Raw genomic sequence first — 24,260 nt, 5'->3', positions numbered from 1 at the left:
CTCTGCTTCTTTTCATCTTATAACGAGGATACAATTTTTTTTTTTCTGCATAGCACTGCCTGAAGTAGAGTAAACCTTAGTGATTTATAAAACAGAGAATTGTCATCACAGCCCATTCAGGCTATTTAAACAACAACTATGGTGGTTTATTAACAGTAGAAATTAAATTCCCGCAGTTGTAGAGATCAGAAGTCCAAGCTTAGTGTGCCCGCGATTTGGTGTCTGGTGGGGAGAGGGGGTACAGGGGAGCTCTGAAACAAAGATCACTAACCCCGTTCTCGGGGCTGTGCCCTTGAGACCTGCTCACCCCTCACAGCTCCCACCTCCAAGTAGCCTCACACTGGGGGGTTTGCGATCAGGCATTGAGTCTGCAGCAGCAGCCGACTCAGGAGAGATGGTAAGATTCTGACACCCCTCTGATCCCGATCATCCCACTTCATGGAGGACCAGCTCTCCTCCCCACCGCAGCGCAAGCTGCTGCTCTGTTTTCATGTCAGTGTCATGAAAGTCAACTCCTCAACCATCAAGCTCAAAAGTGCAGTCCAAGGGGCACCATCTTTTTCTTCATCTTTCACATCTTTCAAGGGGAGTAAAAGGCTCTAACCGTTTATACATCCCTGTGTTCCTTATTAAAGAATGTGTTTTTAGCTCAATACATTAAAACTGTAATCATGCAAATTCAGACATAATTTGGGATTAACTCCCAACCCTCCGTAACAGATCCAGCCACATAGCAACCTAACTCCATGTTCTATGCTGTTGGGTTTTTCGGACCCTGCTTATAGCACTAACACGGAGATTGTCTGCTTCACCTAACCCCACACTACCATACCGAGTGCCTTAGGTTCCTGGACACAAGGGACCCAAAGTTAGCTGGAATGAGGACAGGAGCACTAAAAGCTGAAGGGGGACAGGGTAATGAGAACTAAATGGCAACCCAATTATAATCTCTGTGTATGCTTCTATTAATCTTACAATGCAGAAGAAACAGGCTAATAGAATTGAGCTGAAAGCCAGCCAAGGCTGGGAAGGGGGTTATGCAAACTTGACGTGTATTAGCTTCGTTTTGTATGTCAGTTGCTTCTGCAGACTGGCAATCACACAGAAGCACTAAAAAGCTTTCATCATATCAAAATTATCTTCCTGTCTTCACGGCCTGAGTAAAACATTTAAAAAAAAAAAAAGAACCTCATTTAGATGTTAAAATTGTTTTAATAAATTGGTTTCCTCAAATTGTTTTTCAAACTACAAATCTTAACCCACCAGATGTTCATAAACTAAGGAGCCAAGACTTACACAAGATATAACCATCAGAACATGCTGGAATGCAACCCACGGGAAATTGCTGAAACTTGACATGAATTACATTTATCACAGAAGCACACGTGACATGTAAATAGCAATACAAAGAATAACAGGAAAGACTTTTTTTTTTCCCTGTGGGTCATGGCTTTTATTTTTTTTTTCTTTATGACACAGTCCCCTCCCCACCTCCCAGTTCCCTCCCCTCCAGTCTGACAATAGATGTCTTTCATGTACCGTCAGCAGTCCATCACACTGCCACTGAGGTGTCTCCCAACAATGGAGATCACCAGCCATTTCACTGTGAGTCCATCCTCGCACTGCATGCATGGAGACCCACTTCCGTTTCTGCCTATGGACAGATTCATTTCCGCTACACTTCCATCATACATCCCCTTAGGTACAGTCCACCACAGGTTGACAGAAAAAGGTCATGGCTTTTAAAAACCTGACAGATACCGGCCTAGTATACCTTTAACCTACCAGATTGTGAGGTGTTTTTTTAATTTTGATAACAATCAATGTCAATAAACGGTGAGGGGAGAACGGCCGTGTGTGTTCATGGGAATGTATCCTGTTTATTCCTTGCAGAGGATGAGGCTGTCGGCGTAAACATTTTAAATACATATTCATTAAGGATGCTCAAGTAAGGATGGGCAAGTAAGGTATGATGTTTGCATAGACCAGTTATAGTGTTTTGAAGAGAGCTAGCAAAAAATAAAAACCCTACATATCCATTAAAAATGGGAAACTGGGTCCCAGCATAGTAGCCTAGTGGCTAAAGTCCTCACCTTGCATGCACTGGGATCCCATATGAGCACCAGTTCGTGTCCCAACAGCCCCACTTCCCATCCAGATCCCTGCTTGTGGCCTGGGAAACTGGTCAAGGATGGCCAAAAGCCCTGAGACCCTGTACCCATGTGGGAGACCCAGAAGAGGCTCCCAGCTGCTGGGTTTGGATCAGCTCAGCACCAGCCATTGCGGTGGCCTGGGGAATCAATCAATGGATGGGGAATCTTCCTCTGCTTCTGCTCCTCTCTGTACATCTGACTTTCCAATAAAAAATTTTTTTTAAAAAAAAAGGAAACTGGTTAAATAAAGTATAGGACTTCCACAAACTGAAACATTCAATCTATGTCCTACTTACATAGGAAAATTGGGGTGAAACAAGTACAAGTCAACATTCTATGTACTACAGAAAATGATGTAACCCCAAGGAATCAACTCTTCCTCAAAGGTGTTTCTCTGATTGATCTGGGGATGAATTTTACTTAGATTTTTCTTTAATGTCCGATGTTAATACAGCAATTATAAATCTCATTTTCAGTTCAAAGTTCTTTTCATTTGGGGAGATATACTGAATTCCCATAGGAAGTCTTACATGATTCAATCACTAGAGTGAATGTACATGGTCGGTAACATGCACTATGTAATCGTATGTTTTTCACACTGAGTGTCAGGTTAGTGGGAGGTAAAGGAAGCTAGCCTACACCTGAGCACCCCAAGGTGCCTGTGTGCCAGGGCTGGGGGCAAACAGATGCGGAGTGGGTGGCTAGGTTTGTGGTCCTGCGGAACCGGATGCATAAGTGGGCCGAGGATGCGCCAGGAAGTCCTCGGGAGAGCCAGTGTTCCTTGCACGGTCTTGAGAGCACCTTTTGGTTTTTTGTTTTTGTTAAATCTTGGCACTAACCAAGCTCCTCTGCTGTTTGGACTACAACAGAACCCCCTGGAAGTCATACAGAAGGAGTAACACTGCTTCAGTTCTCATTTTTCCCCTTACCAGGATGAAAGCTGCCCAATGATTACATTCTTCTGTTTTTCCCATGTTTCAAAGACAAATATATACTACTATATTAATGATAACACTTATTTCCAGCTTCCTTTTGTAAAGACTTATTTATTTTGAAAGAGAGACAAGGAGAAATCTGTTCACTGGTTCATTGCCTAAATAACCACAGTAGCCAGAGATGGCCCAGGATGACGCCAGGAACACGGATCTCCATCTCAGACTCCCATATGGGCGCCGCAGCCCAAGCAAGAAGCTGGATCGAAAGTGAGGCATCCAGGACTTGAACCAGCTCTCACACGGTACACCAGCAATGCAGTTAGCAGCTTACCATGCTGGTCTCTATTTCCAGTTTCCAACAGGACAATTTGCAAGTGCCATTAGCTGTTTTGAATCAACCAATAAACCACATCATGAGTCTTTTTTCTTTTAAGATTTATTTTTATCACAAAGATACACAGAGAGGAGGAGAGACAGAGAGGAAGATCTTCCACCTGATGATTCACTCCCCAAGTGACCGCAATGGCCGGTGCTACGCCGATCCAAAGCTGGGAGCCAGCTCTCTGGGTCTCCCACGAGGGTGCAGGGTCCCAAAGCTTTGGGCCGTCCTCGACTGCTTTCCCAGGCCACAAGCAGTGAGCTGGATGGGAAGTGAGGCCGCCGGGACTAGAACCGGTGCCTGTATGGGATCCCAGTGCATTCAAGGCAAGGACTTTGAGCCGCTAGGCCACCTCTTAACAGTGTACACAAAACCCCTTTTACATCTGTCTTGTATATATTATGTGTGTGTAAGTATGTACATGCTTATCATGTAGCTTTCAGCTGCATGTTTTTTCCCATCTGGTCTGCCCTTAAACCCCTCACCTTTACAGACTCAGGGGCTCATATTTAACTGTGAACTACTGCACCTCTGTCCCCTTGATCTCACTGTCTGCAGAGCCTATCTGCCACTGGCAGCCCAAGGGCCTCCACTCACCTCCCTCCCCTGACGCTTCCTCCACCCCCTCAGAAGGCCCCTTAGCACCTCCCAAAATGCCTACACAGGGTTCCGTGTTTTAAACACAGTATTATTTAGACTAAAGGAACAGAATTGGTTTTGCTTTTAGAAGAATCATAAATGTCTGTCTTCAATTAGCTAAAAAGGTGTCATTTCATAGTAAAGTTTCACCAGAAGATTTTAGCTCCACATAGAGAAAAATTATTAGAAAGCTTAAAGTGGATGGAAACTTCATACAGCGATTCAGTATCAACCTATCGGAGGTTCTATAATGAACAGTCATGAGCTGGCCTACAGGACCTGTAAGAGTCTTCCAACCCTGAGATTCCATACATCCAAAAGAAAACAAGAATAGAAGCTAGACATTTCACTTCTAATAATTTAAGGGAAGTGAATGACTAAGTGGGAACAAAAGACAAGCATCTTAAGTTGCCCACCAGCCCAATAGAGAGCCAGCCATAGAATAACTTAACCAGTTCATAATCTAAATTGAGGGCCAACACCTAAGGGAACCACCTTATCTCTAAGATCTGAGCACACAGGAGCTACCCTCTGGCAACTTTACCCCGATGTCCATTAACGAAAGCCATGAAGGGAGGTGCAGGCAGGGCACTTCCTGGGTGGTATATGGGACACTGCTTATATTCACAAGGCCAAGTGGCCCAAGCATAGCGAAGAGCAACCACGGAGCCACCACAGGATTTCATATTCAAGGTCAAGGTCCAGTTGGAGAATGTGCTCATGGGAGCTGGAAGCCACTTGCATTGATGGTTACTGCAGCAGGAGATCTGATGAAGACAGAAAACAGTCGGGTCAGGGGACCTTCCAGGCAACTGGGGACTGCCGTTGGAGACACACTGGAAGGGATCGAAGGACCTTCCCGAGGACTCACGTAACTGGAATAAACCTGACCCTGGGTTGATAATGTGATTGGGTAAATAATTTCACTCAATAAATAAATATAACATTTAGTCATTTGGAGAGTAAACCAGTGTGTGCACCACCCCTCCCTCTTGTCTCTCTTCTCTATAAAAATCTGCCTTTCAAATAAAATTTTAAAATCATTTTAAAAAATCCTGTCTCTAAGCTAATGAATAAATAGCTGCTGCTTTCCCCTACCCTCTAGAGAAAGTTCACTCAAGCCTCAGCAGAATGTTGTGGTAGGAGGGACGCCTGGGGGGCTCCTGACCGCCCAGCATAGCAGGAACCACTATTCTGCTCCTCTCACCTGGAATATGTTGTTGTCCTGCCTCTGCAACTGGATTTGCTGGTAATATGTGAGGTTGATCAACTCCTGGCGGGCCAAGAATTCTATCTTCTCAGGTAACGGTCCTTGAAAAATCAAATCCTTCTCGCCATACACCATAGCCCGGGCCCCCAAGTGCAGCCGGTAGGCCACAGTCTGTTTATCTCGAGGATGGACACTGCAAGACAGAGCAGGCAGGGTGCTCTGGGTTTGAGCTTAACAACATCCATACTGATAAAAAACATATATATATATGTATAATGCATACACACACACACATTATGGAAAGCACCCTTCAAGAAGGCAAGAGTAAAACCCACTGGACTATCAACTTAAAAGAAGCAACAGCATAGACAGGACTCTGGGGCTTCTACGGGCTGGATCCTAGAAACAACAGTCGGCTTGGAAGGAAGCAGTAAGTAGAAGCAGAGAAGGTGGGAGGGAAAAGAGATGATGGCATCAACGTAGGTGAGCTAACTCACAAACCATTCCCAGTCCTGCAGTCATGTTTCATCTGATTCCGATGTTCATGATTTGGTCCCCTCCAGCTTGTATTTGTTAACAAATATTGTCAAGTTCCTATTATACTCCAGACAAGCTATGGCAGGCAACATTGCATATCCGAAGTCTCCTGTACGCCATGGCCGTACATGGCACTTGTTGGAGCTGTTAAGAAACACTCCACTCCTCAGGCTAGATGCCCTATTTCCTGCTCTCACTAATGCAGGCCATGGCCAGGTGACAGGGTTTAGCCAATGCAGTGTGTGCAAAAGTGGCTTCGGTTACTCCCAAGGAAAGCATTAAGTGTCAAAATGAGACTTTGGGTAACTCAGAGCCACAGATCCATCTGGAGCTCCTGGGAAGGACCCTGGGAAGGTCTGGGAAGGAACCTGAGCAAAGTCTCTGTGAGTCTTGAGCAAGGAATACACTTTTGTTATATCAAGGCACAGAGCTATGGAGAGGCTACTTGAAATTACAACACATTCCAGGGAAAATGGTAGACACCATGTTTCTAAATCCTAATGCTTGGTCAAAGCTGTCCCCTCAACAAGCAAACACAAAGTAAGGGACTGCAAACACTGGGCACTGTGCAGGCAAAGGCCACCCAGCCACCATACCTGCCATATGGTGAGTTCCGGTCTCCAAGATCGATGGACACAGCCATAAAAGTGTTGGGCATCTTGACGTTGGGGACATAGCCTAAGTCTGCTGTTTGGTGCCAGCGGATGTCAGGAAATCCTTCATCAGGGTTGGGTGCAGGCAAATATGAAGACAACTAGGAAGTAAGATGTCACTGCATTAGTACCCTGCACTGGAGTTTTCACTTGCACACTTTGCTTCTGCCTCACCCATTTGATCAAAGGTTCACTCAACAAGCATTTACCAAGCCCATTACTATTCAGATTCTGTGCTAACATGGAGCACCCAGCTACCTCTTTCGGTGTCCTTTCACAGTGCAGCTTTGCCACACCCGTCCTCAAGAGGCAGGCTCTGTCCTCCCACTGATTGCAGGCCAACACCAGAAAGTGCTGTGTTGGGTGTGTCCCAGTTAGCTATGTAACAAACCACAATACCCATGGCTTAAAGTAACCATTATTATTACAACCCCATGGTTTGTTCCAAAGAACGCTGTGCTCCCTCCGCCTTCACCTTGCCTTCTGCTTTCCTCCTCGTGGAACGTGCACAGACCATGTCAACACAGGTCCCACTACCTCCCTACAGAGAGGTCTTGAAAATGGAAAGATCACAGAGAGAGGCTCTCGGGTGCCAGCAGTCCCCATGAAGGGGCCAGGCATGTGAAACCTGCTCCTCTCTTCAAATCACAGCCTCACGAGCAAGCACAAAGAGCACAGGTGAACCAACCCAGATGAGCCCTGCTACTCAACACACACAAGCAGCAAGGAGTGTGCAGCAAGCTATATGCAGGATCCCAACTCTCCATTCACCTTGCCATGTGGCTCTGTAGTTCCTCCAAAGAAGAAAATGCCCAACCCCTGATTCTGCTCTCAGCCACGTGGTTTCCTGCTCATGGAAGCAGCTGTGTTATGTCTCTTGCATCCCTAGCTGCCAAAGACCTTATTTAGAACATTGGTATTTTCACGTACCATTAGAGCCGCCTGTCTAGCCCACTCAGCCCAAACCCCAAGTGGAGGCAGCAGAGCCTCCTCTGGCACAGATAAGTAGAAGACCCCAGCACAGCCCACAGCACCTAGTGCCCAGATCCCCAGACAGGGGAGCTAAAAATGGCACAAAATGGTTATTTTATATCGTAGGTAATGTAGCCTTTTACATAGTGGTTGCTAACTGGGAAAGGTACTTCACAACTTTGTTTTGGGACAGATCTGCATGCAAGACATAAAAAACAGGGGCTGGCAATGTGTCATCGTGGGTGAGCCACCACCTGTGACCTGGCATCCCATGTGGGTGCCTGTGTAAGTCACAGCTGCTCCCTTCCCAATCCAGCCCCCCACTTATGGCCTGGAGAACGCAACAGAAGATGGGCCAGGTGCCTGGGCCCTTGCCATCCACGTGAGAGAGCAGGAAAACGCTCCTGGTTCCCAGCCCACTACTCCTTCCCTACTTTCCTGATGTTGACGTCACCCTCTTCTTTGACTCACACTTTATTCTTAGCCCTAGTTCCATCCAATGAGCATCAGCCTGTTATCTCTTCTTTACAAGCCATGTTCCAGCAGTAAGTCAGATTACAAACTTGGGCAGGCCTGGGTTTTGATCCACTTCCCAAAGTCAAGCCCTACCTGAGGAGCCGCAGACAGTCTGACTGCTCGCACCTGACGTCATCCCTACAAAGAAAGCCTAAATCAACGGTGCTTTCCACTTCTCCACTTACTCCAGAAAAACTAGAAACAATCTGCGCATTACAGAGAGGGAGCTTGTGGGAGCTTGTGGTAACAGCAGAAAGGAGCCTTGGCTATAATACGGAACTAAGAGGACATTTCCAACTCCTACTGGAAATTTCCAGTGCAAACCAGTCCTACCGTGTGACACTGTAAAAGGTGCTATGGCTACCCTATGGCATCTCAGGAAAACCAGTGGTTAGAAACAAAAAGAAACAGAGAGATACCCCCACATCTCCCACACAACACCCAGGTGGCCAAGAGAACCAGGCTCACCAATGGGGTAACGATATGGAACATAGACACAGAGCCACCGGAGAACCTAGGGCTGAGTACGGGGCTGAAGCTCAGCAAAGAGAAATTCAGTTAACAGTCCCTCCCACCAAGGGAAGCTTTTCAAAATGGCAGTTTGCTGAGAATTCCTGCAGCCATTTATTTGACCTGCACTATTACTTACTGGACACAAGGGGGCACCAGCACACCCCATACCCAAATAAAAATTCCTACCATTTTTTTCTAATCTGAGATACAGCTAGAGGAAGTCTCCTACGATGATTAATAAAAATACTGCAATTAATGAAGGCACAGATCAACTAAGGAATATAAAACCCAGCTACATTCAGGAAATTTTGCAAACATCTTGCAGTTGGTAGTCTGTGCCACTGTTTCCTCAAACTCCTGTTTGAAACATACACTCCTGGGGTGAGCATGGGACCTAAGGGGTCCTGTGCCCAGCGTCTGGGTGGGGTCCCCAGCTCCAGCTCCTGGCAGTGCAGGCCCCAGGAGGCAGCAGGCAATGACTCAAATGACTGGGTTCCTGCCACCCATGTGGAAGACGTCTTGGCTTGCTCCACATGCAGTCCTGTTATGGGGCATCTAGTGAGTGATTCGTAGTTGCTAGTGCACGCTCCCCTCCGCCTTTGCCTCTCAAATAATTTTTTAAAAAGAAAAAGCATACTTCTCCCATCTTGTCTCCCATGCTTCTGGTCACCTCCCTACCAACAGCTCTGAACCACATCGCCGGCCTTTCCGCAGAGTTCAAGTCCAATCTCTGACTGTGCCCTGCTTATTGCAAAGCATCATTTCAAACCTAATGTTTTCCCTTTTTAAAATATTTACTCATTTATTCATTTGTGAGCCAGGGTTACAGAAAGAGGAAGAGATACAGAGATTCTCTATTCACTGGCTTACTCCCTAGATTATCACAATGACCAGGGTTGTGGTGGCACAAGCCAAACGCCAACAGCTTCCCCCAGGTCTCCAGGTCTTCCATGTGGGTGACAGGGGACGAAGTACTTGGGCCATCTTCTACAGCCTTTCCCAGACCATGAGCAGGGATGTGAATCAGAAATGGGCAGACAGGATCCAGACCAGTGTCCACATGGGATGCCAACATTACAGGCTTTGCAAAGCCACAATGCCAGCCCCCAACCCAACACTTCTTCAAAGCCACTTCATCTTGCCTCACAAACCACTCATCTCTCCAGATTTTCTGATTTCTCTCATTTATAATAACAAATACTAACATTATCTGGCATGTGCAAGACTACATGGAGTTGTACCACTAATACTTAAACCAACAAGGAAATGTGGTGCCATGTTCAAAACCACATAGCTCAGGAAGTGTCTGAACCAGGCAGTCTCGTTCCACGTGCACACTCTGACCCATTCTGTCATCACAATGGATAGCTCCCTCGCAAGGGAGATTTATACTTCCAGGCTTCCATAAGGAACAAGCATATTTTTGTTAGATATTATAAAGTTAAGGCCCAGAACTTATCAACTATGGCCTTGCTGATAGGCCCTAAATCCTAGTACCTCATACAGCGGATGGTACAGACAAGAGCATGCAGGTACACTCCCACAGAGCGCCTGCATTGTGACACAGCCAGTTAACCCACACGTGCAATACCAGCACCCCGTAGGAGCAAGGTCTAGAATCCCAACTGCTCCCCCTCCAGTCCTGCCCCCTGCTAATATGCTGAAAAGGCAGCGGGAGCTGGCCTGAGTGCTTAGACCTGGCTGGAGTGCAGCCTCCTGGGTTCAGTCTGACCCAGACCTAGCAGTTGTGGCCGTTTGTGGAGTGAACCAGAAGATCCTTCTCTAGCCATCTAATCTCTAACTCTCCCTCTCTCTCTGTAACTCAACTTTTCAAATAAATGATCTTAAAAAATAAAACGTAAGAAAAACAGAAACATAGTCACCACTCTGGGTTTGAACTGGCTGAAGTCACATTCAGATCACCGCCTACATAGGCAAAGTGGGAACAGAGTAAAAACACAAAAGTGGTGACAGGGAGCTGCGATTTTGAAAATAATGAGCAGAATGATCTTGTTTTAAAGTCAAAACAAATGTAAGATGGGATCATAAAGGCATTTCCAATGGAAAAAGGAAATCTATAAACATCTTTATTCAAAAATAAGGTTGTGGTGAAGTAGCACGGGGAAACGGGAGCGGGACAGGCAGGAGGCGTCTGGGGGCGTGCCGAGGCCGGCGTCTGCAACAACGCACAGCCCGCTCAACACTGACTGCCCTGCAGCTCTGCTCTAAATGTCTAGTCCTAGTTCATTGCTCTAGTTCAGAAAATTCCCTCAAAACTCCCCAGAACTCCCCAAAAATGTCTAGTGCCTAGGAAGACCAGATGAACAGGAGGAAGCAAGGCAGTTAGGAACATGGTCAAATATGTTCACTCCTTTGATGCAGGGCTAAGAACAGAGCCTTTTTTTTCCCCCAATGACTTCATGTACGGTTTGAAAAAAATATATATATATAACATTAAGCCATTGTATGAGGGCTGGTCACCAGTGTGGTACCAGGGATATAAATGTGATAGAGAAAAAGCACCTGGCCATGTGCAACACCTATGTGAAAGTAAAACAGGGAAGTGGGAGGTGGAAGAAAGACCATTCCCTGGGGGAACAAGGCACCTGACCTAAACTTGGAAGAGCAGCAAGAAGTCTCTTAACTAACACCCAGGCTGAGAGATGACTGGACAGTCTAAGAGAGGGCCTTGCCCAGAGGGAGAGCGAGAATGTAGCACACATCCTAGTGACTGCAAGAAATATCAGCAAGTGAGGGAGGCTGTGAGGAAGTGGACTTCTTTGCAGACAGTTGCCAAGTTGACAAACTTAAGTCCATAAAATTCTACAGAAATGGCTGGCTCAAAAGCTTTATAAAGGTATGGTTTTTTGCTCTAGAAACTTCATTCCTAGAAACTTCTGGAACTAATTAAAGCATATGTATAATGACTTAGCTACAAAAAAAAATATAAACACACTATACTTGTAAAAACAAAACATTTAAAACAACCATGTATTCAGAACTAGCTAATTATAGCACAACCATATTTCAGAAAAACTCTGTCATTATTATAAATTGTGTTGAAGATTAGTATTTAGTGACATGACAAATATTTACAACGTGATTTTTTTTAAAGTAAGAAAAGGTACAGTATTATGGTATAGATCTTTTTTCAAACACATATAAGCAGAAAAGGGCTGTTTGCTTCTGGACTGTAAAATTAACCATGTTTTTGCTTTTTGGAGTTTTTTTCATATTTTCTTAGATATTTTTCCAAGAAATTATAACATTTTAAATTAGAAGTATCAGGACGAGCATGGTGGCACAGCAAATACAGAAGCTGCCTCTTAATGCTGGTGTCCCACCGTACTTGGAGCCTCAGCTGCCACACTTCCAACACAGCCCCCTGCTAAACCTGAGAAAAGCATCAGAAGATGGTCCAAGTGCTTGGGCCCCAGGACCCACGTGGCAACACCTGGAAGAGGCTCCTGGCCTGATCCAGCACTGGCTGTTGCAGCCATCTGGGAAGTAAACAAGTAAATGGAATTTCTCTCAATGTCTCCGACTTTCAAATAAATAAATAATTGTTTTTTTAAAAATTACAAGAAGCTATTCTTAAGCATTTTCTTGAAAATTCACCTCTGGGGTCGCTGAGCTGAGATGAACGAAACCTTGCATTCCACTGCTGACCAGCACATCGTGAGGACACAAAGTACCCTGACGGATGCTGGTCATTTCTCCCCCTCGGCACACATACCTGAACAAACCCAAATGGGAAGAAACGCTCCGTCTGCCCCTGTGAGCCTTGATGGAAGCTATGGCGCCAGTCTTCAATGAGCTCAGGGAACGTGCAATTGTACAGGTCCTTGTTATAATTCATGTTGGATTCCCCTAAAAATAGCCAACACTGTGAGAGGGGTTTGAACAGACTGAGATAGAGGCCACACCTTGCCCCCTCCCTGCATCCACGCCCTGATGCACACTTCCCACACTCCTTCTCAACTGGCTCATCACACATCAATAAACACGATGCCAGCGGAGGCTTGGAAAAGTGCTTCGACTCTGTGCCTTCTCCCTCTCTCTTTCGCTCTCCCTCTCTCTCTCAATACCCTTGGAACCCTGGGAGTGCCATGTCAACAGCAACTGAGTTCTAACCAGCTTGTAGAAGGATGAGAGGCCACATGAGAACTTTGGTCCCTACTAAACAGCCATAGCTCATTCCTGCCATCCAAACACCAGACAACCCACCAGGTGGCTAAGACATGTACGTGGTCCCAAGTGATATCTAACCTAGAAAGAAAAACTACCTGGCTAAATATAGAAGGGTAAGATAAATAAAATGATAGTGGTTTCAACCACTAAGTTCTACAACGGTTTCTTATGCAATTCAAGCTAACTGATACAATGAAGACACAGCAGGTGGCACGCTCACCCTGGTACCATATCACTCCTTTCAAGGTCATATTACATAGTGGATGAACCATGGCATTCCAGAGAACGGAGTGCTGTGCAGGACCAGACACAGTGTCCGGTGGGACATACCTGAAAACAGTAAGATGCAAAAGTATCACAAGAAAGCCAATCACAGATCAAATAAAGATCTCTTAAGCTAGGTGTCTACCCACCCCAGGTTCTTGCCCGCTAAGCCTAAGCGCCAGCTTCCTGGGAGTTCAGAATGGACCAGTTCAGTTCCCAGAGAAGGTAGTCAAGGCTGGGGGAAGGGGGGGTTTACTCTCAGTCTCCTCAACAGGTGATAAATTCGATTCACTCAGAATCGAGGGATGATCACTTCAACTGCTTTATTAAACTTCCGTATTTTTAAGCAACAAACACACGTTTACTTTTCTACAATAAATTCCCAGAAAAGAAACTGCTGAGTCAAAAAGCATAAAATCCTGAATATGTCCCCAGATGGGTGACTTTACTCTCCAGGCAGTGGTGGAAAGAACACCCACATCATGATGCAAGTGCAGTAGCTCATCAGGCTAATCCTCTGCCTACAGCATCGACATCCCAAGTGGGAGATAATTTGTGTTTTAACAGCTCCATCTCCCTGCTTATGACCTGAGACAGAGCAGAAGTGGCTCAAATCCTCAGGCCCTTGTACCCTTGTGGCAGACCCAGAGGAGGCTCCTGGCTTCAGAGCGGCTCAGCATTTCTACTGCTCCTCCCAGGCCATTTGCAGCTAGCTGGGTCAGAAGCGAAGCAGCCAGGATAAGTGGCTTGAGCTGGCTAGGCCATCATGCCAGCCCCATCTACTATCATTTACTGTCACTTTTCATGACCTTTTGGAAGTGCCCTCACACTCAACTCCCCGTGGAAGACCAGGGTCCCCATCCCAGCAGGCTTCCCTCCAGCCTGGAGATTGTGTCCTTACCCTTTCTTAGGGACGTTACAGGCTTTCAGCACCCTTGCAGATGACCATGCTTCAATGGGGGTTCCACCCCAAACGGAAGAGATGAGCCCCACAGGGTACTGCAGAGTGTCATACAGGTAGCGCCCATAGAGCCAGCATACTGCTGACATGTACGTGAAGTTGCCATGGCCCAAGTTTCCTGTTCAGAGAAAGAGTTAAAGAAAAGGAATCAGGGGAGAAGCAAATGGACACAAACTGGCAGCAACTAGACAGGTGTGGGTGAAGGGCAGGTGTGGCTCCTCCCTGAGGCTCCTAAGACTCCTCACGAATAGGCTAACAGGGAAAGGCAATGAGAAGCAACAGCCTCAAGACCAAGCAACTCTTTCATATTTTCCCTAATAAGAAAATTTCCCAATTGGGGAAAATTATAGTCCTGGGAAGAGTTTTGTTCTAAATGGTATCATTATTTCCTGTAGTGCTGAAAAGGCTGGGACAGAGGAAAATGGTCAACTGAGTAAAAAAATAATCCATGTACATAATTAGAGAGCTAAAACTCACTAGGCAAGCTCCTCCCTCCTCCCTTCCCGGTACTATAAAATTCCAGGAATGTTAACACCTTTTCTCAATAAACTAGTGGTGCGAAGACCACCAGTTCCTACGCTAGCCACTGCCCTACCTCTCATCTTCCCCACCACTCGCTACCACTTAGTTCTGTGGGTGGCCCTAAGCAAGCAGCCAACAGCTTGAAAAGAAATGTGTACCTTTTTCACATGTGATTTTCAAATCCAATTTTATAGCCATAGCAATTCAAACATGGACAGATTACATGAAGTTTCACCAAATGGAAAGCAATAGAAACTTAAAGCAGTGTTTAACTTTTCATCCATGACTAACTCCTCCCAGTAGCCAGTGTAGGAATTTCCATAAGAGAAGAAAGCTTAGGAAGAGGAATAGGCACACATTCAGCAGATGGAAGTAACTTAACCTACTTATTAAAACATACCAGACAGAAGCCACCGGCATGGCACCCTGAAAGGTCCAACCTAGTATAATTCTGGCCCACAGAAGTGGATAGTGTAATAGCAGAAGCTCCACCGATCTCAAAGAAATTAAAATTGATTAGCTACTACAGGTCAGGGACTATTGGATGGAAAAGATACAAGAAAGGGACATGGAGAGACATGGAAGCTCTCTAGAGTTCACAGAATGATAAAGCAGTTAGTTGAATAAAGCGTATGGCAAAGTGAAAATATATCAATGGTGAAATACAGTAAGTGCCCTAATAGGTATAAGCACATATGAAAGGGTTTTAACACTAAAGGAGGAATATCAAATTAGAGGCAGATCAAGGCAAAACCCAATAAAGACTGCACTCTCCCCAAGGCTTCCCAAACGTCTATGCATGGCTCCAGCATCACACTTCACAGTACCAACCTGCTTAGTGTTTCCCACCCCCGTCCACTGTCAGTTGCCTGAGGGGAGGGCCTTTACCTGGCTTGCTCCCGCATCCTCCATGTCTAGAACACATGGAGAATTCGCAAAGGTGTGTGCACTGTCTGCAATAAGCCAGTATAGAGGTTCATTAATAGGCAGGTAGAGAGGGAAGGTTAAGAGGAAGGAAAAGAACCACCACCTATCCTCCATCTTCAAGTGCCAGCATCCCATATGGGCACCAGTTCATATCCCAGCTGCTCTGCTTCCCATCCAGCTCCCTGCTTATGACCTGGGAAAGCAGCCAAGGACAGCCCAAAGCCTGGGGACCCTGCACCCACATGAAAGACCCAGAAGAAGCTTCTGGCTCCTGGCTTCGGATAAGCTCAGCTTTGGCTGTTGTAACCATTTGGGGAGTGAGCAACATGCATATGACCTTTGTCTCTCCTCTCCTCTCCTCTCCTCTCCTCTCCTCTCCTCTCCTCTCCTCTCCTCTCCTCTCCTCTCCTCTCTTCTCCTCTCTGTAAATTTGCCTTTCAAATAAAAATACATTCTTAAAAAAAGACAAAGGAAAACAGAAAACGAAAGATCTTGAAGGAAAGACAAGAGTTTAATAAGTAGAACTGGCATTCTAGGAAGAAAAAAATTTAAAAAGTCACAGAGAACAGAAATATTCCATTTGCCTAGGGCTGGAACTATGAAAGGAGAATGATGGAAGATAAGATTGCAAAGCAGGCTAGATATACATACTGAAGTCAAGAAAATGGAAAGATACTTGCAGATGCAAAATGTGAGGCAGGCAGAATGACAAGTCCCTAAAGATGTTCATGGCCTAATCCCTGGGGCATGAGAGGCCATTACCTTACATGGCTACAGGGACTCTGGAAGTGCGATTAGGATAAGGGCCTGGCAGGACAGCATCCTGGATCAGCTGGGTAGGTCCGATCTACAGACACAAATCCTAACGTGGGGAAACCCTTCCAGCTTCAGTGGGAGACAGCTTGACAGCTGAGGTGGGAGAGACTTGCCACCTCTCCACACTCGTGCCAGATACCTGCATCTGCATGACCTACCTCTTCCAAGTAATGACCACAATGTCCTTCTCAGGTGGGACATCCCTGACCCTCTGAATTGCAACTGCGACTTCATCACAGCCTGACACAGCCTAGTGTCTCCCTCCCCTACTTTATGTATTGATTTGTCTCTCTAGCACACACCACCTATGATGTTCAAATCCATTAGGTTTCTGGGTTCAAAGAATAAAAGGGAGTTTATATTAAACATATATGCATAATATATTATCCAAATCTGACTGAGCCATATTTTAGAAAATACATTGGGAAGAGATCATAGAGCAAAGAATTCACCCAAAAACATGTCTGGGTTTATTCTCTTATAAGGAGAAATCAGAAGAGTGTGGAACTGGACAGCATCAGATACCCCATATATAATTTACTAATTTTATTGCTTTTTTTCTGTATTCCTTAACACTGAACTAAGTTCCAGGAGATCAAGAGATCTTTCTTGTTTCATTCACTGCTACAACTTCAGCACTTAAAATGCTGGACAGCACACAGCAGGTATTCCAATATTTAATGAACAAATTAACACTGGAATTGCAAGAGCAACTGAATTCACCAACAGAAAGCACGTACAGATAGTCAAGGCCCAGAAAGAATATGGGGACCACATCTGAATTAAGGGATCGAGGAAACAGAGAGATAAAACAGTGAGAAAATGAGGCATCAGAAGAACCACACAGGAGGAGCCTGTGGTTTCCCAAAGGGCTGGTCTTCGGGACTGCACACTGCAGAGGTCTCCAGAGCTCCCAGCTAGAACAGCAGCAACCTTGAAGTACATAACTGCTGAGGTGCAAACCAAAACCAGATTACAAAGGGTACTGTTGATGACATGTGGTAAGACGGCAAGAAGAACGCAAACAAAAGATGTTCCCCAAAAGTTTAACAAAGCAAAGGGGACAATCTGAAGCCTTGTGAGAAGGCCACGGGTTATGTTTAGCTCTGAAAGCACGATGCATCTGTCTTAGTCATAGCTGTATCCTTGGGGATGGCACGGGTCCCAACGCTGAGTGGTTGTGAAATAAAGATCTGTGCTCTGTGGATAAAGGAGGAAAGAACAGACCCTGAGATATAAAAGAAGAGATGGTAAGGCATTGAAAGTGCTGGGGCTGGAACAGTTCACAGGGAAGTACTTCAGCAATGTCACTCAGGTTGAAGGAAGGGCCATTCCCTTGTAGCAAAAGGAAAGGTTCATCAGGGGAGCCACGGGAGGGAACACATAAAGCAGGAATGGGATGAAGACTCGATAAAAAATGAATGAAAGGGCTATTAGTAACAATAAACAGCCAAGAACAAAAGTCAAGCTTGCAGATTGCACTTCGGAAGCTAGCGCGTTACATATGCATTGGCACACATCTAGGAAGTCACGCACCTGAGGTGGGTGTAGACCACGGCAACTCAATCCCAGGAAGATCCTCCAGTTCCTCCTCCGCTTCGACCAGAGACACAGACATGATGCGGACAGACTGGTAGGCAGCCACGTTGGACAACTCCTTCGTAGCATTAAATATCTATAAGAGGAATTCAAATGTCATCAGCCTAGTGGATGGTGAACTAGCCCGCTGCCTCTGAGGAAATGCCAACAGCCTGTGGGGCGCCTTCTGTGTCTCGCATATAACGAGATCAAATGAATATCCACAGTCAGTAAAGGGCTGCACTGAATCATCTCAACCTGTGCAGCCACAGAGCCACATTCCCTGATGAGTCATGTACTCAAGGACCACAGGAAGATAACAAACTGTGATCTTACCAAGCAGGTCTGCTTAAACAAGAGCGGCTGTGGGTTTAAGCTAAAGAAATCGCCTATCAGTCAGACCACTGTGATATCATGAAACTCAAATGTCGTGAACTCTGAAAAAGAGTCTCAGAGAACAAAGTCACAGCAGTGAACTTTCTGCAAAATGGTGCCTACAGGAGCAGGTCTGGGTAACCCACACCACACAACACAAGTGTATTCAAAAATCACACCTGAGCTGGGATGATGGAACCAATACAAGACGGTGCGATCAGTCCCAACAGGCTCCCATGCTCATCTCGGACCTGGAATTCCACCTAATAACAGCACGGTTTGCACACCCAGAGTAAAAGGTGGTATTCATGATCACCAGTTTAGGATAGTCCTGAGGCCTTCAGCAAAGAAAAGTGTCCATCCAACGACAGATCGCATTTCCCCCAGATGACCTGCAGAAGGCTCACCACGCCAGCAGCGTGGCAGGACTGGCTCACAGGCTTCTCCGGTTAGAACTGTATGTGCTTTGGGGTGGGGTATCTTTGTGCACTCTATTCAGCCTCAGTTGCCAATGAACTTATTACACACAAGTGCTATTTTCTACAGTCCTGGTTTGTCATGTGTTCTTCTGTTTTTAAATGGATAGGAATTACCTTGCTTAGCTTTTTGGTGTGTGTGTGTGTGTGTGTGTGTGTGTGTGTACTCCTGACTCCTCTCTGTCCCCCTCCAGCCTTTTCCAGCTTCTGCCAAAACAAAGGCCTCGCAGGAGCCTCGAGAAGCCCAGCTAGTTACCGCTCGCCTCAGGGAACAAGCATTCCAGCTGAGCCGGCTGCCACAGGGAGAGGCACAGGAGGATGGGACACTTTCCATTGGCCCCTCGCCATGGAGTGTGCAGCTGGCCCGCTCTCCCTCCCACCCACCGCAGAGAAAACGGCTGGCCCTCCAGCCCACAGCAAGCAAGAGGAAGGTGGGGGCAGCCAGGGTGCCCTGCAGAGCGTGAAACTGAAATGCTGCCCCTTGAATCTTCTGCACACTGGGCCTGCTGCAGCCAGTGAGACAGCCAGATGCAAATGAAATGGCTCTCCAGGGCCCAGGGGCAGCCACAGCCTGAAACCCTCCCTGAGTGACAACTGCTCTTTGTTGAGGTTACTTCTTTTCCAGACAAAGATTACATGGTCTCGGGAAAATTCCATAGGAAATCCAGACCTGTTCCTTCAGGAGCTTGCTTGGTGAGCGACGTGTGAAATAAACCCTGAAGAGTATAAACAGCCTGGTGCACGCACAGTGTTTCCTGGCAGGGAAACTATTTTTCGGCTGCAAGTACCTGTCAAAAGTCACCTCCCTTGAAATGCAGTCCTGCGCTTAGCACCAAGGATCGTGTGTTGCTTCCATGGAAACGGGATGAAACTGCTCCCATTCTCTCCACCCACACAAGCTTCCGCACCGACTGGGAGCTCAAGTGCCTCATGGCACGAAGATGCCAGCTTGGGGAGGCAGTCTGGGAGAAGAACATGCTAGTTGTCATTTAGATCCATTGCTAACACTGCAGAGTACTGCCGGGCCAATGAAGTCCAGGGGGCTGGCATTCTCCCATGCTGTTACCAGCACATGGGACTGGATCCGAAATACTGCCTGGAAAACAGCCATTGCAAACACACACATTTGAGCATTGCTTTAAGCCAAAATTTGAAAGCCACAGAAGTGTTCGCAAAAACAAGGGAGGGGACAGATTCCTGCCATCTCTGCTGACGATGACCTCTGAAATTGATTCCCCGCTCCCTGAATCCCGAGGCCTTCCTGATGGAAGCATTATCCCCGGGGATACTGGCAGCAAATTTAGGAATAAAGAGATTTCAGGAAGATTTTCATTTAAATGACACTTGGTTTCCCCACTGATGAAAAGGGAAGCCTTACTCCATCTGCTGAGATCAGATTTCATCTCATCAAACACCTCAGCGTAATTATTTTTCTCCCAAGTATTTAAATCAGGATGTAAATGACTACCAAGGTATTTGAAGTCATGAATGCCGTGGAAGCTGAGTGAGCCCACAGCTGCCCCTCCTGGGACCAGACCCCTTCACCATCAGAGCAGCTGCTCACTGGTGTTCATTTTGTAACCTTCTACCACATTCTTGAATTAATGAAAACAGGACAGGAATCTTTCTCAGAGAAGCTCAGCATGGGTCTGCATGGGGCTGCAAGGCATGTGTGAGCATGTGTGTGCACGTGTGTGCATGTGCTGAAGGACCTGGAGAAACCTGACTTACTAAAAGGCATCTGGGTTAGCTGCAAGTTACTTCACCTTCTACTATGGATCTAGCACAGGCTCTGAGGATAAGGCAATAACAGTAAAGAAACCAGCCATCCTAGGTCCCGTGACTCTCCTACTGTAAGATGATGGTACCAGTCGCCTTCTGGATTTTAATTTCTCTGCTTGTCAGGTGGGAAGGTGGGAAGGTGGGAAGGGCGGAGACATTTAAAAATGGCTTTCCTGCTCAACACTGGCTGCCTTTCACTGAACCTCAGTAGAGATACCCAAATCTTAAGACCCACCCTGACTTACGAGGCGACAGATGAACATTTAGACTTTTCTCCACTTACAAACATCTCACTCGGTGTTATAAATAACATTCAATTTTAAAATTCCACTTTACCCTAACAACAAGATGGGCATGCAATCTGCCATTTCCTTCTCTGACTGTGAGGAGTGGTAGGTTATAGTGGAACTCGAATCTACCCTGAGAAGTCACGGTGAGGGAGGAAAGACGAGAGACCAGTATGAATGTGTGCATGCGTGCGTGCTGGGAATCTATAAGGAGAATGGAGCAAAAGTAATAAGTGGGAAGTCATGTTGAACATCCAGCTAATCAAAAAACAAGGTTCTATAGACTGCTAACCGACCAAAAAATTCTGGCTGTTTGCCACTGTCAGCACCTAAAATTTTGTCATGCAAACTAAGCACATGATTTAAAAAGTATATATGTCACACTTGGCTGCCTCTGTTTTCTTCTTGCCCTGTATCCCAGAGCTTGTAGCACCTACATCACAGAGAAGATGCTCAGGAGTAAATGCTAGGCAGAAAGAATGTGTTTATGCTGCATCCAAATCTGCTTTAGCTTGACAGAAAGTGGGACGGGCTCCGCTGGCACAGAATGCGATTGAAAAAGTGACTGTGTAGATGCAAACAGATCTGGTCCATGGCTTTCTGTGCAAACAGGGAACTATAATTAAGACATTAAGGAAAGTACTGTTTTCCTTAATGAATTAACAGCAACTCCACTTCTATACCAAACCATGCGTCTATCAAGAGGTAAAGCTTCAATTTTGCTTCTACTCACTTATGCTATGAAAGCCTCGTCAAAATTCAGTTAAACAAACATTTCAATCCCCAAAGCTTCCATATACATTTAAGTAAGGTGAAAAATAGACGGTAATAAAATACAAGTTATAAGAGACAAAAATTACCAGCATTTAGATTGTGAACTGAAAAATTAAAAAGCAGACCCAGTAGGATCATTTTTGCAGCATTATTTGGTAATGTGGGGATTTTTGTCTTGTTTTGTTTTGGTGATATGCTTTTAAAAGGAAAAAGGATAATACACTATAATGAACAGAAGCTATAGAAGCAAAATAGGAAACCCTAAGTTTGTAAAGGAGTCAATTTTACAAATCTTTCAAAAAGACAAATGAACTGAGACCACAGTCTACTTATAGAGATTTGAAAGTATCAAATCTAAATAAATCCCCAAAACAGTGAAAACTAATTTAAAAAGCACAAATCAACTTGGGAAGGAAACACTTTTGGAGAAAGAGCTAGGGAAAACAATAAGTTTTCTACTTTCTTAACCTAATAAAGGAAATGTGTCAGAATATACGACAGCATCAGAGAAGTTAATAGCTGGATCTAATCAACGACTTGCCTCTCAAAGCTGTTAGATCAAATTAATTACAAGTAAAGCCCAGAACAGTCCTTGAGCACAAGAAGTACCCAACAAACAGAAACAGCTCTCCTCTTCCGCTTCTCCTCCTCATTATCGTCAACATTATTTATTATTGCTGTGACTCCACAAATTACCTGTGAAACTGTCATCTCCATATTACTCTGTCCACTGCAAAGCCAGACATCTCCGAAGAGGACAGAGTGAACTCTCAGAGTGGAATTCGCGCTCCCCAGAGTCTGCTGAGCCAGCACTTCAAAAGGTCCACCGGGTTTCATAGGATCCAGTACCACCAGCCAGGTATTACTAGATTGCGCTGAAATAATAACAGAGCTCCAAGGAATTAACAATCAAGTAATTACATGAAATTAAAGCCCCAATGACACTCATTTGTGTCTATTCCCAGTCTCTAAAATAAACTGAATTCAAAGCTAGAAAGATTGGCCAAATTTCAGACAAGATGACGAGAACTGACAAGTGTAGCAGCATTTTTATCCTTAATCTGCACCAATCCTTCACTATTTTTAACAGAAGCAATTTCTAAAAAAACATTAAGAAAAAGATTACCCAGTTTTAATCTAAAACGAGAATAGACAAAAATATACACAGATTAAAATCCAAGGGAGTTTGGAAAAAAACAAAAAATAGAAATTCTTGTTATACTTTCCAACTGTCAATATTAACATAAGCTAATCTCTTGGATTTACACAGTGCCCCAAACTAACTTGCAACCACACAATCACAGGTAAGCACAAGTTGGAGAAAAATCACTAGCAATCCCAAACCTCCCCTTACTTGGTGGCATCACCCTTGTCATCAGCCCCTATCTCCTCTCATGTTCCTAGGAAGGTCAAATACTGCCAGAGGTTCTGCCTTCTCTGCATTATCAAGTTCCCCACAAACAGGTGTGTGGGGAAATTGATACATAATAACCAGCGGGAGACATATAAGCTAATCTCTGTGACAAAGATATTTCAAACTCCCCAACAAATGATTCTTGCAGAGTTGAAATTTTCAGGGAAATGAGAAGTTCTCCAAGATCCTATTCCAGAAACTCACAACTTACTTCCTAAAGCCACCAACCTACCCTCCACCCAGTACTCACTGGACCTCCTCTCCCAGAATATTCAGAGAACTTAGGAAAATACTTTGCAAAATGGCAAACATGGCTATGAGAACCAAATAACATGAACAAAGTTGAAAGCATGAAAATGGCTCTCAACTGGCTAATCCTCCACCACCAAGCGCCAGCATCCCAAATGGGTAATGGTTCGTGTCCTGGCTGCTCCATTTCCCATCCAGCTCCCTGCTTATGGCCTGAGAGAGCAGTAGAAGAAGACCCCATGCCTTGGAACCTGCACTTGCTTGGGAAACCCTGAAGAAGCTCCTAGGTCCTGGCTTTGGATCAGCTCAGCTCCAACCATTGTGGTCACTTGGGGAGTGAACTAGTGGATGGAAGTTCTTTCTGTCTATCTCTCCTTTCCTCTGTAAATCTGCCTTTCCAATAAAAAAAATAAATATTTTTAAAATGAAAAATAGAAAAAAGAGAGAAATGAACATTGTAAAATATTTTTTTAGAAAATTCTTGACATAATTCCAAAGAGCTGACTTACAATTTGTGCTCATGGGGTAATAGTAATCACAGAAAATTGAGTGATCTAAAGTTCTTTTACAGCACCTGTGGGAAATGCTAGCTACAAAAATACCACCGAGTGGTTACTGTGCGTGAGACCCTGTGCATACTTCTCCGTAATCAACAAGAGCTAGCAGAAGCATGAGAAGTCCAGATGTGTAACGAGAGATTAGTAAAAGCTTAAGCCACAAAGGATTGCTGAGAGACGTGGGGGAATTGTCCTAAAGCACCAAAGCATCAGTAAAAGAGTGCGCATTTGCTCCTCTGGAAAGCATAGTCAATTGAGCTTGTTATTCCCATCCCTAAGAGGTTAATCAAGCCCTGTACCAAATGTCCACTACAGTTCTTCTTTCAGCAATGGTGAGACATGAACATTCTAAATGTGTAATTCACCTAAGACAGAAAAAAACCTACTGTTTTGGAAACAGTGGGCAGCTAGTACAGATTGTGTCGCACAGGTGTGATGTGCTCCGTATGGCTCCCACTTCTGAACAGGCAGACACTCCAATCTGTCCCCGCACAGGCTTGCCAGGCTTGCCACGGTCTTTCCAGGCTTCCTGCACTGACACCTCTTACTGAAGCTCTGTCCTTCTGTCCAGTCATTCATG

The 24,260-nt window shown here is 45.3% G+C and overlaps 1 protein-coding gene across 1 annotated transcript in view; it reads right to left on the bottom strand.

Annotated features, from left to right (window-relative positions):
* Positions 1 to 4,464: 4,464 nt before the first annotated feature.
* The window catches only part of SIAE (sialic acid acetylesterase), a 31,754-nt gene continuing 11,958 nt past the window's right edge, over positions 4,465 to 24,260 (bottom strand). The window contains exons 3-10 of the mRNA XM_040976774.1: positions 22,157 to 22,335; positions 17,725 to 17,863; positions 13,864 to 14,041; positions 12,919 to 13,028; positions 12,244 to 12,377; positions 6,450 to 6,607; positions 5,314 to 5,509; positions 4,465 to 4,873 (exon numbers count right to left, since the gene is read on the bottom strand). Coding sequence (XP_040832708.1) covers positions 4,631 to 4,873; positions 5,314 to 5,509; positions 6,450 to 6,607; positions 12,244 to 12,377; positions 12,919 to 13,028; positions 13,864 to 14,041; positions 17,725 to 17,863; positions 22,157 to 22,335 — 1,337 coding nt within the window. The 3' untranslated portion in view covers positions 4,465 to 4,630. The remainder of the gene's footprint in view (positions 4,874 to 5,313; positions 5,510 to 6,449; positions 6,608 to 12,243; positions 12,378 to 12,918; positions 13,029 to 13,863; positions 14,042 to 17,724; positions 17,864 to 22,156; positions 22,336 to 24,260) is intronic.

Source organism: Ochotona curzoniae, unplaced genomic scaffold, assembly GCF_017591425.1.
Source record: "Ochotona curzoniae isolate NIBS_2020 unplaced genomic scaffold, NIBS_Ocur_1.0 contig_2723, whole genome shotgun sequence".
Taxonomy (NCBI): domain Eukaryota; kingdom Metazoa; phylum Chordata; class Mammalia; order Lagomorpha; family Ochotonidae; genus Ochotona; species Ochotona curzoniae.
The sequence above is the reverse complement of the archived record's forward strand: the minus strand, read 5'-3'. Positions and strand labels throughout refer to the sequence as shown.